Source organism: Sturnus vulgaris, chromosome 3 (genome assembly GCF_052056855.1).
Source record: "Sturnus vulgaris isolate bStuVul1 chromosome 3, bStuVul1.hap1, whole genome shotgun sequence".
In the NCBI taxonomy this organism is placed as follows: Eukaryota; Metazoa; Chordata; class Aves; order Passeriformes; family Sturnidae; genus Sturnus; species Sturnus vulgaris.
The window spans coordinates 84,025,974-84,038,333 of record NC_142245.1 but is presented as its reverse complement, the minus strand read 5'-3'; the positions used below and the strand labels follow the sequence as shown (position 1 = coordinate 84,038,333).

General features: G+C 35.3%; 1 protein-coding gene across 1 annotated transcript in view; it reads right to left on the bottom strand.

The window, feature by feature from the left end:
- IMPG1 (interphotoreceptor matrix proteoglycan 1) overlaps nt 1–12,051 on the bottom strand; it is a 54,861-nt gene extending 42,810 nt beyond the window's left edge. The window contains exon 1 of the mRNA XM_014870240.2: nt 11,985–12,051. Within this exon, the coding sequence (XP_014725726.2) occupies nt 11,985–12,051 (67 nt within the window). The remainder of the gene's footprint in view (nt 1–11,984) is intronic.
- Nucleotides 12,052–12,360: the final 309 nt, after the last annotated feature.

Below are 12,360 nucleotides of genomic sequence, written 5' to 3'. Positions count from 1 at the left end.
TCCCTTTTACTCCACAGTGCACTCCTCTATCCTTCCCTCACATAAACTGAAGTTTTAACCAGAACAGACTATGATTGTTTCTTTGCAACTGGATGATAGGTGTTGTGAATGCTCTGGCATTAGATTTCAATAAATCTTTAAATGTTCTTGGCAAAGTGGAACAGCTACAGTAGAAAAAAAAGTGAAATCAGTGACTAGGAATTGAAGACTTAGGATTAAATTTTACATATGAAGATATTCAGTTATGAAAAATGGAAAAGTTTCTAGGCTGTCAAGATAACCTCAAGAATAGAAACCCCTATCAGAAAAATTCAGGACTCATCTTGTTCCACTTCTTAAGTATTTGTGTTGCAGTATTACATGACTTAGCAACTAAATTTAATGTAAAAAGTTAATGTTAAAAATAGTGTATAAACTACAGATTTAAGTGAGCGGAAATACAGCCTTTTGCAGGATCACGTGACAGGAGCAAAGAGTATCTTTTATGTTATCTTCCAAAATTTTGTATACATGTTAATAAAGATGTTAAAGCAACTTTGGAAATACCCTTTTTGGTTGTAATTTGATACAGTAATTGCAGATGAAAAATAAAGAAAAATATAAGCGGAAGAGAAGACAATTTGAAAGAACTAGAAAACTTTAATGTATGTGTGTTCCTCCAGTCTGATGAATCAAGTGAAAAAATTTTAAAAATGGTTTTAAAGCTTCTAATGGAAGAATAAGGGGAAATAATAGGATTAAAAAGGAATAAGTTCAGTAGGAGTAGCACTATGCAGAAAAATAAGAGTAAAAGTTATCAGTTTACTGGAGAAAGAAGAAATGTCATGCTGCATATAACAAACAATAATTATCCTGTTCTTAGGCAAATCAAGAGAAAATATGGAAGGTTGACACTTTTGAATTGTGTTAATTAAATGTTTAAAGAAATCGTGTTAATTAAATGTTTTAAAGAAAAGTGGGCAGAAAAATGATAAGAGAAAAATAATTGAAAAAATACTTTTATAAAAAGAAAAGTATCTGAAATGAAGAATGGGGAATGATCTACCATGTGTGTCAGTAGACAGATATATGTATGTCTATCTATATGTCTCATTTCTTATTAATTTCCAAATGAGCTTCTATTGTTTACTGTGTAGAAATCATAGTAGTAACATCTATAATTTGAGATAGGTGCTACTCTGATATGGAAAAAAATTGACTGCTTGATTGGGATGAATATTGTCTGAGAGAAACGAAATTATAAAACAAAGGCAATAGGTGATTGTTGTTACTTTATGATGCATGCCAGAGACAGTGACCTGTAGACCTGTAACTGCCTAATTGTTGCAAGGCAATTTAAAATGATGGTGCAGTCATATAATGTTTGACATGAAATGAAGTGGAAGTAATTTTTCCACATTAATGTCAGGTCATGAACCATAAACTGCCAAAAAGGAATTTCTCCTGTGAAAACGCCTTGTTGGGTTCAACAGAATCCACCAGTGGCCAGACACAGACACAGAGTTATTTGAATGTTATATGGGATGAGAGAAAAAGATCCAATGCCATTGAAATCTCAAAGCAGATTCCTGAAATCCTCTAGAAGGGAGAATCAAAAACCCTCATGGAAAGTAGCCAGTGGTAAGTCTATTACCTTTCACAAGGTGCATTAGCTGTGATAGACCAGCTGCCCAGGCAGCCCGACCAACTGGGGCAGAGGATTTTGTCACTAAGCTCTTTGATAGCTTTTGTATGGAGCAGAGGCCTTTCTTGAAGGATTTGCTTCCTCTCCAGGATTTACCACTAAGTCTTTAACTTGAATTAAGAATTATACTATTCGTAAAACTGACAAAGGAGATGCTTCTCAAATGATTATTGTAATGATTTCAAAGTCTCTCTGTTAGGGTCCCTATTTGGGCTTTTCATTCTGAAAAGTTACCAGGTATTTTCTGCTTTCAGTTTGCACTGTTCTGCCACCCTATTTATGGTGGGTGTAAATTAAAAAAATTTTTTCTTTTCATTCTTTCCCTTTAATGTTCCTTTTTTTTTTTTGGGGGGGGGGGGGGTTGAGGGGGTCTGTTTCTAAAATATATCTATAGCAATAGGTTTAATTTAATTTATATATTGTGGTTAGTAAATTTATCTTATTAGAATAACTTTTATTAGCATAATTCTTTGAAATAACTTTTTTACTAAAGCAAAATTTGAATTAGAGAAAGCATCAGCCAGATTGTCCAGAATGAATTTCATAATATTTGCTGATTGTGAATGGAAGAAAACTTGCCTTCTGGCATAAACATTTCCTCATAATTCTTCAGATCTGTGTTTTCCCCTGTGTCTGTGGAAATTCTAAACTGAGAAATTTTTACATAAGCCTCACAGATGTTTCAGCCATATACTTTACTAAAATGTGCCTCCATCTATACTGTTTTAGATGCCTTGATTTCAATGTTCTGAGTTGAAAAAAAGATTTTACAAGACACACACTATAAAGAAATTGAATCCATAGATATTAGTTGATCCCAATTTTTTTTGCTATGCAACACAGTAATTGAATAAACTGGAGTGAAGCAAATTTTACAGTTACATCATTTGATCATGTAAATAATCCAAATATCACTAGGTTGGTTGACTTTTCTTAAAATAAATAACATCTGTAATTTTTTTTGATTCTTTTTTTTCCTGATACAAGCACATGGAATTATATTATTCAGTGTTTACTGCAAATATATCCTGCCCAATTTGACATTTTATTATTTTAACCCTGTTGTTTCACAGAGGTGACTGTCTCAGTTTTACTTTTAAAAGGTATGTTTAAGTTTTTTTCGTTTTCTTTGATAGTTCTAGGGCAGAAGGACAGATAGCTGTAGAAGTCTGATAATGCTTTACTCTACTTCAGCTAATCTCCAGGATGCCTTAAACAAAGGCCTAACTCTTTTATTCTCACATGAAAGAATCTACACCATGTCCAAATTTTCCAGGTGACATATTGCAGAAAAATATTGAGGTAGTTCTGCCAAGATTATCTATAGAATCACTGTCAGCTGTTATTAAATTCTGGAGTTCCTGATATCTAGTCCTGAACTTAGAGCAAATAGAACAAAGTTTTTTCAAAACAACTTATAACAATTTTCAAAATATGATGCAGCAATCTAATTCATATGGGATCTCATCAAAGTGCTTTGATATCAATACCAGTCCCTCAAGTGCATAATACTGCTCTTCAGGTTTTGGTTTCAGGCAGATAAATGGCATTCATTTCACACATTAAAAATCTGAAATTCTTGAAATTAGGCCAGGTCTCTCCTCTGTGTCTCTTGAGACCTGCATTATCAAATTTATACCCTAACTAAAAAAACAAGGCAGGAGGAACAGATTTCAAAAGTTCCTATATGTTCTTAATAATCTGCATGTCAGAAAAAACAAAAGTACATCATTATTGAAATGGATTCTAGAGAAAAAGCATTTCAAGTTATTCAAATAAGTGGTCACCTTTAGTTGTTTTTTAAATTTGCTTTTATAAATATAGGAGCAAGAGGGTCTTATTCATACCTTTTTGTAAAAATGGAGTGGGTGCTTCTCTAGATAGCTTTATTAATTTCTCTCTGTTAATAGTACTAGTTTCAGAAGGCCTCAAATTTTGGAGTTGGTAGTTGAAGTTAAAAATTGCATTTTTCAGCAATGTAGACCATCTCTGGGTTGGAACATTTATGTCCAGCATTATTTTGCCACTAAATATTTATCTTTATTTGGCCTAAGAAAATTTAGGTGCTATTGAATACTAAGAGAAGAATTAAAAATATGGTGGCTAAAGATCGGACAGCAATATTCAAGGTGACAAAATGGCTGAATTCTGAATAATTCATCACTAAAATCATCAAAAGGTTTGAAATGTGTGAAAAAGCAGATTAGTCTGAAAAATCAGTGGATCTTGTTAGGATAGAGAGGAATGCTTGATTGATAAATGAGACATATTGCCTACATAATAAAATAATAAATAAAAGACAAGGCTTATGTAAAGGAAATGTCAAAATACTATGAGGAAAGCTTATCAGGCAGGTTAGTTCAGCAAAGATCTGTAAACATGTTTGCAGTTAATTTTATAGCAGGGCCAACATTTTGTTGGCATTTGAGACAATAACAAAAGCACAGGTGACTAGTCCTGAGAAGTTGATCTTGGGATTTCTTAGTGGGCTGGTCAATGTAAACACCAGATGGAGCATAGAAAGTACAGAGGTAATACCTGGGCTCTTCACCCAGAGGCACTCTCCTCCTGTCGTGGCCACAGTGAGGATCCCACATTCTGATGGAGCTTGCCAGTGACAGACAGGGTGCCCATGACATGTCCTCTCCTTATATTCCTTTTAAAATCTTTTTTTCCACAGCATGTTTCCTCAGGTCTGTTGCATGGGAAGAGTCTGACTGGATGTGAAGGGGCTTAGATGACCAGGGACATATTAAAATATGGCATGGCTTTATCACCAAATGCTGCCTGTGTGCAGCAATCTCTATCTTCCCGTGCAGATGTGAAAGTGGAGGTTTTACTCTTGTTGATATTCAGGGTTGCTTTACCAGTGCTTTTCAGATACTGCTACTTCAACTGTGTTTGCTTTGCATTTCCAAGTGTGTTTTCACAACCATAAAGGCTCACAGTTTTGAAAAGTTCAGGGTTTGGAATTCCATACCAGAAAAATTAATGCTAATATTTAATCTGCTCAGGTCTTGTCTGAGAGCTCAATGCCCTTAAACCCAAGGTTATATGGCTTGCTTGAACTTATCTTCATGTCCAATACATTATTGGACTGTTCTTAATGCACACAGGGGAATAACTTTGAAAGGGACTGAGCCATGCTGATTTTTGCATGCTGGTGGGTCTTATCTGGTCTGTAACTGGGGTAGCTGAGGCCCAGGGGGAAACTCACTTTGGATCTCATTTCTTCAGGTTTAGAGCACTTGGCCAGTGAACTGCTGAGTCAGACGGCAGTATCCACTTCTGTGGGGAAGTTTTGCTGAAAGATAAGCTGCTGACATTGATGCTTAACTTCAATAGAAAAGGAATTGTAGCCAAGAATGCCTCAATTTCCAAAAAAGAAAAGAGGCTGAGACATATATACTAAAAGTAAGTAATTTTAATTTCTCAGAATGAATATGGACAACAATGAGTTTGGTAATTCCTGTTTGGTACGTTGGCTTTGTAAATTCCATTCTTCAATGTGACTAAACTTTAACATTGCCTGTGAAATGAGGCCTGGGTCTGTAATTGTGGCAATTCTTTATCTGTGGGGGACAGGTCCAGGCCTTCAGATCAGAAGATCCTGTGTCCATCTGGCTAAAATTCACTTATGAACTTCCTGTACATGAACCACACTGATGATGGCTACACACTCACCACTATAGAGCCTTTCCTGTGCCTGCTAAAATCTCGTATTATGCAAGAGTCAGCATCACCTTTACATGTCAGGGAAGTGCCAGGCTCTGCTTGTGCAGTGCAGACTTTGTATAAAGACAAAATAAGCCTTATCCCTGTATCTCTTGCTTGGATTCAGCATGACGAAACATCATATTCACATATTCAGAAGCTGCACTCAAGCTCTCTATGACACAGGAGAGAAGTTCCAGGCATCTGCTTAAAAGGTAAGTTCAATAAATTTTAACATTTTAAAGGCTATGTTAATTTTAAAAATTCGATCTATACCAAGGGCTTTCCTTCTCAAGAATCCAGGAAAATGGTGGGTTTTCATAAATCCTGTCTCTTGTCAGGATTAAGCTTCGTAATAATGCTTCTATAAATGTCTGTGAAAGGTGAAGAATCTGGTTACTGTTAACATAGTGCTCTAATAAGGTAAGTCTCCCATGAAACTTTGTGATGCATTCCTATTGTAATTCTTATGTTAAAAATACTAAATGCTTGGTTATAATAAAACAACCTACACCTCAGAACATGTATGGAAATAAATCTGAAGATGAATGTGATAAATTATTCTGAAATATATGATATAAACAATGACATTAGTAAATGCGCAAATTTTAATAAAGACTCAAAATTTTTTGGTTTTGATTGTTTTATGTTCAAAGCTAGGAGATGGCATTATGTAATAATGGTTCTTTCTCAGAACCCTTCAAATTAACTTGAATTTACATTTTGGTACTGAGGATCACGGCTGTCAGTGTGCTCTTGGATTTCAGTAAGTGTGAAGAATTTAATTTCTGCAAGTAAGTAACGCTGGGAAGCTAAAATAGATATTAGATTTCCCTCAGCTGCTCCCCTTCTCTTCTGCTCATACATATCTGTGTGGTTTTCTATGCCAAGTGAAGAAATACAATTGACAACCAACTTCAGGAAGAAACAAAGAATTTGGAACAATTTTAATGAAATTTATGCATGGGCCTTTATAACAGACAAACAGTTTTGTCTCTCTCTCTAGAGCAGATAATTTAGTAACTTCTTTGAATTATACTAATTATGCAATTAATGGGAAAATAATTGTAGAGAATTATCTACCTATTATAGATGAGAATAGAAAGCATGGCATGCAACTGGCAAGATTTTCCTGCTTTTGTGAATATAGTTGTCATATATTAATGATGAAGCCACATTCACAAAAAAATGCTGTCTGTACACACCAAAAATCCTGAACATGCTGAAATCTTTGAGTCAACATATGATTTTGATACATTTTCTTGTAACCTGAAAGAACCATCGTAAGAAACTCATGCTTTCATAGATGTAATATCTCTCATTAAAGTTAGAAATTTTTACATTCTCTTTCAGACAGAAAGGTGAAAATTTTAACTCATCAACTGTGCTTGCTTCTGCTGCTGGAATTCATAAAAGTTTCAAAGGCCATCTATGTTTTCATTGCCAGTTTGTGAATCTTGCAACAGTCTGCTTATAGAAACAGCATGGAAGAGTGACTGGTTTTAATGCTCATGTATGAAACATGTATCTATTTATATTTCTTTGGCCATCTTAGAAGCATTTGACCTGAAAAACTGTTCTATTAACTGATGTGGATATGATATCAAAGGATGCAAGAAAATGCCTTAAATGTTTGAGTAGTTCTTGAAGGGATGCATCCAATCTCCAGTGATAAAACTCTCCATTGAGCACCTCTGCTCTTAATTTTCTGATTAGTCATTCTCAAGAGGTACAACCTTCTCTGAGAAAGTCAAGAGACAGCATAAGTTCAAGTTCCAGTGATGCTTTGCCATATACATCAACAATTCCACAGTTTTGATGGTATGAATCAAAAAGTCATAGTGCAGAATTGGTTCATTGAGGTAACTGGATTCACATATAATAACAATTAGGATGTCTGGTGCATGAAAAGGTGCCAGTGTCATCTCTTTACTTCAGCTTGTGTAATTGGAACTGGTTGATTTTCCTCACAGTTTGAGGTCCCTTCTTCTGCAGTACAATCCACAGTCTCTGGCTAATTGACTCCACCTCATTTTGACAGAGTGTGACTTGCACTTAACCTTCCTTAACTTAGTTATGTATCAAGCTGCATAGAACAAGTTTGCTTTGGAGGACATCTAATCCAATTCTTGATCTAAGCATGAGTACTTATTCATCTAGTTTTGAGGCAGAAGAGGAAAGGGAAAAGAACTTGAATAGAAATATTTTCATTTTGTTCCATCACCATGAAATCCCAAAATTAAGGATGAGCGCATTGCTGTTTCCTGCCTGAAGCTGTTGAGGTTTCTATGATCAATGCTGAGTCATATGCATGAAAGATACACCTGCAACACAGCCACAAAAACTGGTATTTCAGATAGCAGGGGTACCATGATTGTCAATATAAAGTTGGGTAAAGTCTGAGGGAGGTATTGAAACATTTGAGTGGCCAGGAAGAAGGCAATTTTGGGTCTGCACTGAAGCAGAACGTTAGAAGCCGGTAAAACCTCACCAATGAAAAGGCAAGCATGGTGGCCAACGAAGTACAATTAATGATGTAGCTGTGAGCCTGGCTCCTGCTGATTTGCAGAGGTCTGTGTAACCAGGCAGATGCTCTGGGAATCAGCCCAGCAACCTCTGCTCCTGTCCTGCTTTATGACTGCAATGCTTCTTACGAGCCAGGGCTTCAGTCTGTGTGCCACACCTCAGGTCCTCATGCTTTCATGAAATGGGGATGATAGTGCTGCTCTGTCAGAGCAGGTGTTTGGTGAGACACACCAAGACTGGTGGTGTGCTTGCATACAATGGTAAGGCATGCTGCAATTATGTAAGGGTATACAAACACACCTACGCTGTGGCAGGTGTCAGGGTACTCCCAGATTATTGTTAATCTTATGTTTTGCAGATAGGTTACTGTTCTGAAGTCTCTGCCCAGTAAATAGCAGCTGAGAGTGAATAAATGCCAGCAGACATGTATATGAAAGCAGATAGATACTTCTTTCTTTTTAAGAAGTGTGTTATTCAATATCACACATTCTGAAGGGGAAGAAAATGAAACAGTTGGGCTTACAAAGTACAAACCTCATGGAATGTACAAGACAGTGCACCTAATTCCTGATTAACATGGAAGAATTCTGTGACAGAGAATGATCAGAAGACTGATTTTAATCCCAAAGGGACTATGTTGGACAGAGGCAAAAAAAGAAGGAAAATATGTTTTAAATATTTCAAAGCATCAAAATGCAGTAGAATGCATACAGAATTTTCCTTTGGGAAATTTGGGATGAAAAACTGTCTTCTGGAAAGAAAACACCATGTTTGTTTTGTGATGGGTGTTGGCCATGTCACTTAGTGCACTGCACCACAAATACTCCAAAATTGGCTGAGAAATGAACCCGAACAATCTGGATTTCTAGTAGGTTAAGACTCCCAGTTATTTTATTGTAGCCTGTAAATTAATGTCGTGTAGAAGGAGAAAACCTTTAATTATTAATATTGATCATCTTGTCCACAGTTTTCTGAGAAAAATCCCACATATCTTGCTGTTCATTCACATGCAGTTCACTAATCCCTATGGCACAGGTGAGACTATTCCTGGAATTAATCTTCAGAATTCAGTGACAATGGTCTAGTATTTATATTAAAGTTTGGCTCCTAGCCAGAAAACAGAAAAGATCAAATCCCATATATAGTGCAGTGGTACATTTGTTTGAGAAATGAGAGAAAAAGGAAAATTCTTACTTTTCATAAGTTTATAAGTCCAACCAGGAAAGTCAACTTTAACATAATTCTTATTTTATGGATGAGAGTAGAAGATAATCTTAGTGCAAAGACCAGACATATCTTGTTTTCTTTCTTTGTTTGAAGTTGTATATTCCTTGATTTTCCTTTTCTTTTGTCACAAATTTGCTTAAATATATATTTTTTAATTTTTTGAGATCAATTATAGTAATGAAGATCTGAAACATTTATTGCTGAATTAGAACAGCCTAACAGGAAGAGCTGAGTCAGAATGAATTAAAATGATTTCACAGAGCACACACAAAGCCTTTGTGTCCTAAGGAATGGCTGAGTAAATAGCAGATATTTGCTTGCTGAATAAAAAATGCCACAAAACAGCCCTGAATGTGCTCTGGCCTCCTGCATTCTCAGTATCAAGAGCCAGGATGTACCCAGCATCAAGGCATAGTTTCGAGGGCTCAAAGCTCCTTTGCATTTTGGTAGTCTGGCTGTTTTGTAGTTTCCTATTCAGATTTTGTGCATAGATGTTTTTGTTGTTTATTCTTCTCACTTTCCCTTTCCATTGCTAGAGACAATTTTTGTCAGGACAGCAGCAAAATTATGGCCAGAGTTAAGCACTGTAATTCTTATTTTGCTCTCTAAAGTTTCCTGTTTGTTTACTGTCGAATTGGAGGGGCTCCTGTAGAGCCTCCAAATGGCTGGGAGAAGGACTTGATGGGCCCTCAAATAGGGATAGGGAGGAAGGATGGACCAAAAAACATTATTAAGCAAGCTCCATATTTGTTAACCCCCTTTTTGTTAAGTATAAATGTGAGAAAATAAACAAATTGAATTTTAGTTTTTCCTGAGGAAAAAAATCAACTGACTAACCCCTTAAATATTTAGAAATTAACTCTATTTTTTTTTTGTTTAAGATAAGGCTGTTTTATATCTTAGTCTCTTATTTCCTAGTCTGTCACAGTTTACATGTACTGCAAATTTGAATGATTGTAAAGGTCTCAAAACACCTATGTTAGGAGCCCTAATGAGTGATTCATGCAAATATTCAGACTACTGGGAGACCCTACATACTTTAAAAAAATATTTTCTGTAAGCATCTGACCCTAATGCTAAGTCATGAAATAACAGCTCTGGAAGCATCTCTGCTCTGAAAAAGAAGTTTCTTAACACAAGCATTAAGTGTTTTGAGATCTGTGTGCATATATTTGAAATCAAATAGTTTAAAAATATTATATATGGCATGACTAAGTGTCAAAAAAGTTATTATTATACATTTATGCATACCATATGCCCTTTATAGAACTGGTGGCAAGGAATATTTGTAGTTATTTAGTATTCCTCTCTGTCAAGATAGCCCCCCCCTCCATCATTTTCCTGGTCTTTTATGGAAGGTGTATTGTAACATACAGTCACAGTTTGCAATCGGTAAAACGATGTGGTGCAACCTTTACCCCTATTGCTTTCTAAGGTGTAATTATAAATAGGGGCTGCACCAATGCCATCAAGCATATGTGAACCGCCTGGAATTAATTCTCTCTTTCCATCACAGAAGATGCAACTTAAATGCAAAAAAAATGCATCTTGATTAATCTTGTTTTCTTGTCAGACATGAAATATCATCATTATCTCATTTTTTTCCACTTTTCCGAAATATCATTAGTGATCAAATGAAACTATTTGCATAGAATCAAAATGTAAAATTAAAGAGCCACAAAACATAATTCTAGTGCTAACTATATATTTTCTCAAGGATTTTTTCAGTATTTTAATTGTCCACTAGAGAAGATTTACATAGTTTAACTGAAATACAAGAACTGTGGTCTGTATTTCTGTGTTTCTTTAAGAAAAGCAGGAGTTTCTTAAAAAAATCCAAACATGTAAATAAAACTTTCCAACTGTTATTGACAGCAGGCTATATTTCATACTGTCTTCCTGACAAATATTTAGATAACATTGAGGAGACTTATCTTTTATAATTTTACATTCTTTGCATTTAATTAACAGGCCTGACATAAAATTAGAAGGTCATTGACTTGAGCACACACAGCAGTTGTAATGTTAGCTTTTAATTCAATTATGCAAATATCAAAGCATAGATGGAAAAGTTAATGAAAAACCTCTTCCAAAATTAAATACATTCCCCAAAGCTCTAAATCTTTTGAATATGAGACTAACTAGAGAAAATCACATCACCATCTTTTCTTTTTTATTGTTGAAGTAGCTTTATAAATGTTGTGAACTTTTAAATGTTTTTAAATAGACCAATAGTTAGCTGATATAGTAAGTACAGAGAAGTTCCCTGTATTTCTGTTTTCTTGCAAATTATTTTATAGTTATTATTACATTAATCCTTACTGGTATTGTCATTTTTTGTATATTTACTAGTACGGTGTATTCTTCCACAATTTGTCTATCTAGAAGTTTTTGAAGTTGTTTTTAATAATCAGAATAACTGTCTTCACTATTGAATGCATATATATTTTGCTACTTTCTCTTCATTTCAGTGATGAAAGACCATCTTTAACCGTGTCAACACTTAGATGATCTTTCAGCCTTTTTTCACCTTCTATATATTTATCTTGCAGATAATATTTTTTCATAACAGAACATGTTCAGGTAGAATGAAGCTAAATGGAATCTCTTACAAATATTGTAAAACCTGCAAAACACATATAAGAAATAATGCCAATATTTCCTTTTTCAGCCTTACAGCAGTATCAGTTCTGTAGTGTCTCGAGTTGAGTTGTCAAAACACCGCATTCTAAACTAAAAATTCTGCAATATGAAAGCCCTTGATCTTGCAAATATTTTGTTTCTCAACGTGTGCAAAGTAAAATTCATCTAAATCTTTAATATATGAACTTACCTCTGCTTCCCTGAACTTGGAGAGCAAGGCAAATGATCAATAATATTAATCCAGTTTTCAAATGCATACTGTCTGTTGATCATTCAGTTTTCAAGACCAGTCATGCAGGAAACAAGAATATTTTGGTCAAGCAGAAGAATTCTGTTTTCTTAGAGAACTAAGATCCCCAAATGTCTTTATTTTTCAGGTGTCTCCAGCCTTGGACTGCATTGAATTGCAACTAAGCAGAGTGCAACAGGTGCCAGAGTGCAAGAGCTGGGCGAGCCCCTCCAATGCCCACACTTCTAGCCCGGGGAGCTGGAGTGGTAAGACAAGAGTGACGAAGTTTTAAAAAAAAGCAGTGTCTGTTTCTGGAATAATCTGTTTATCTGCTGCT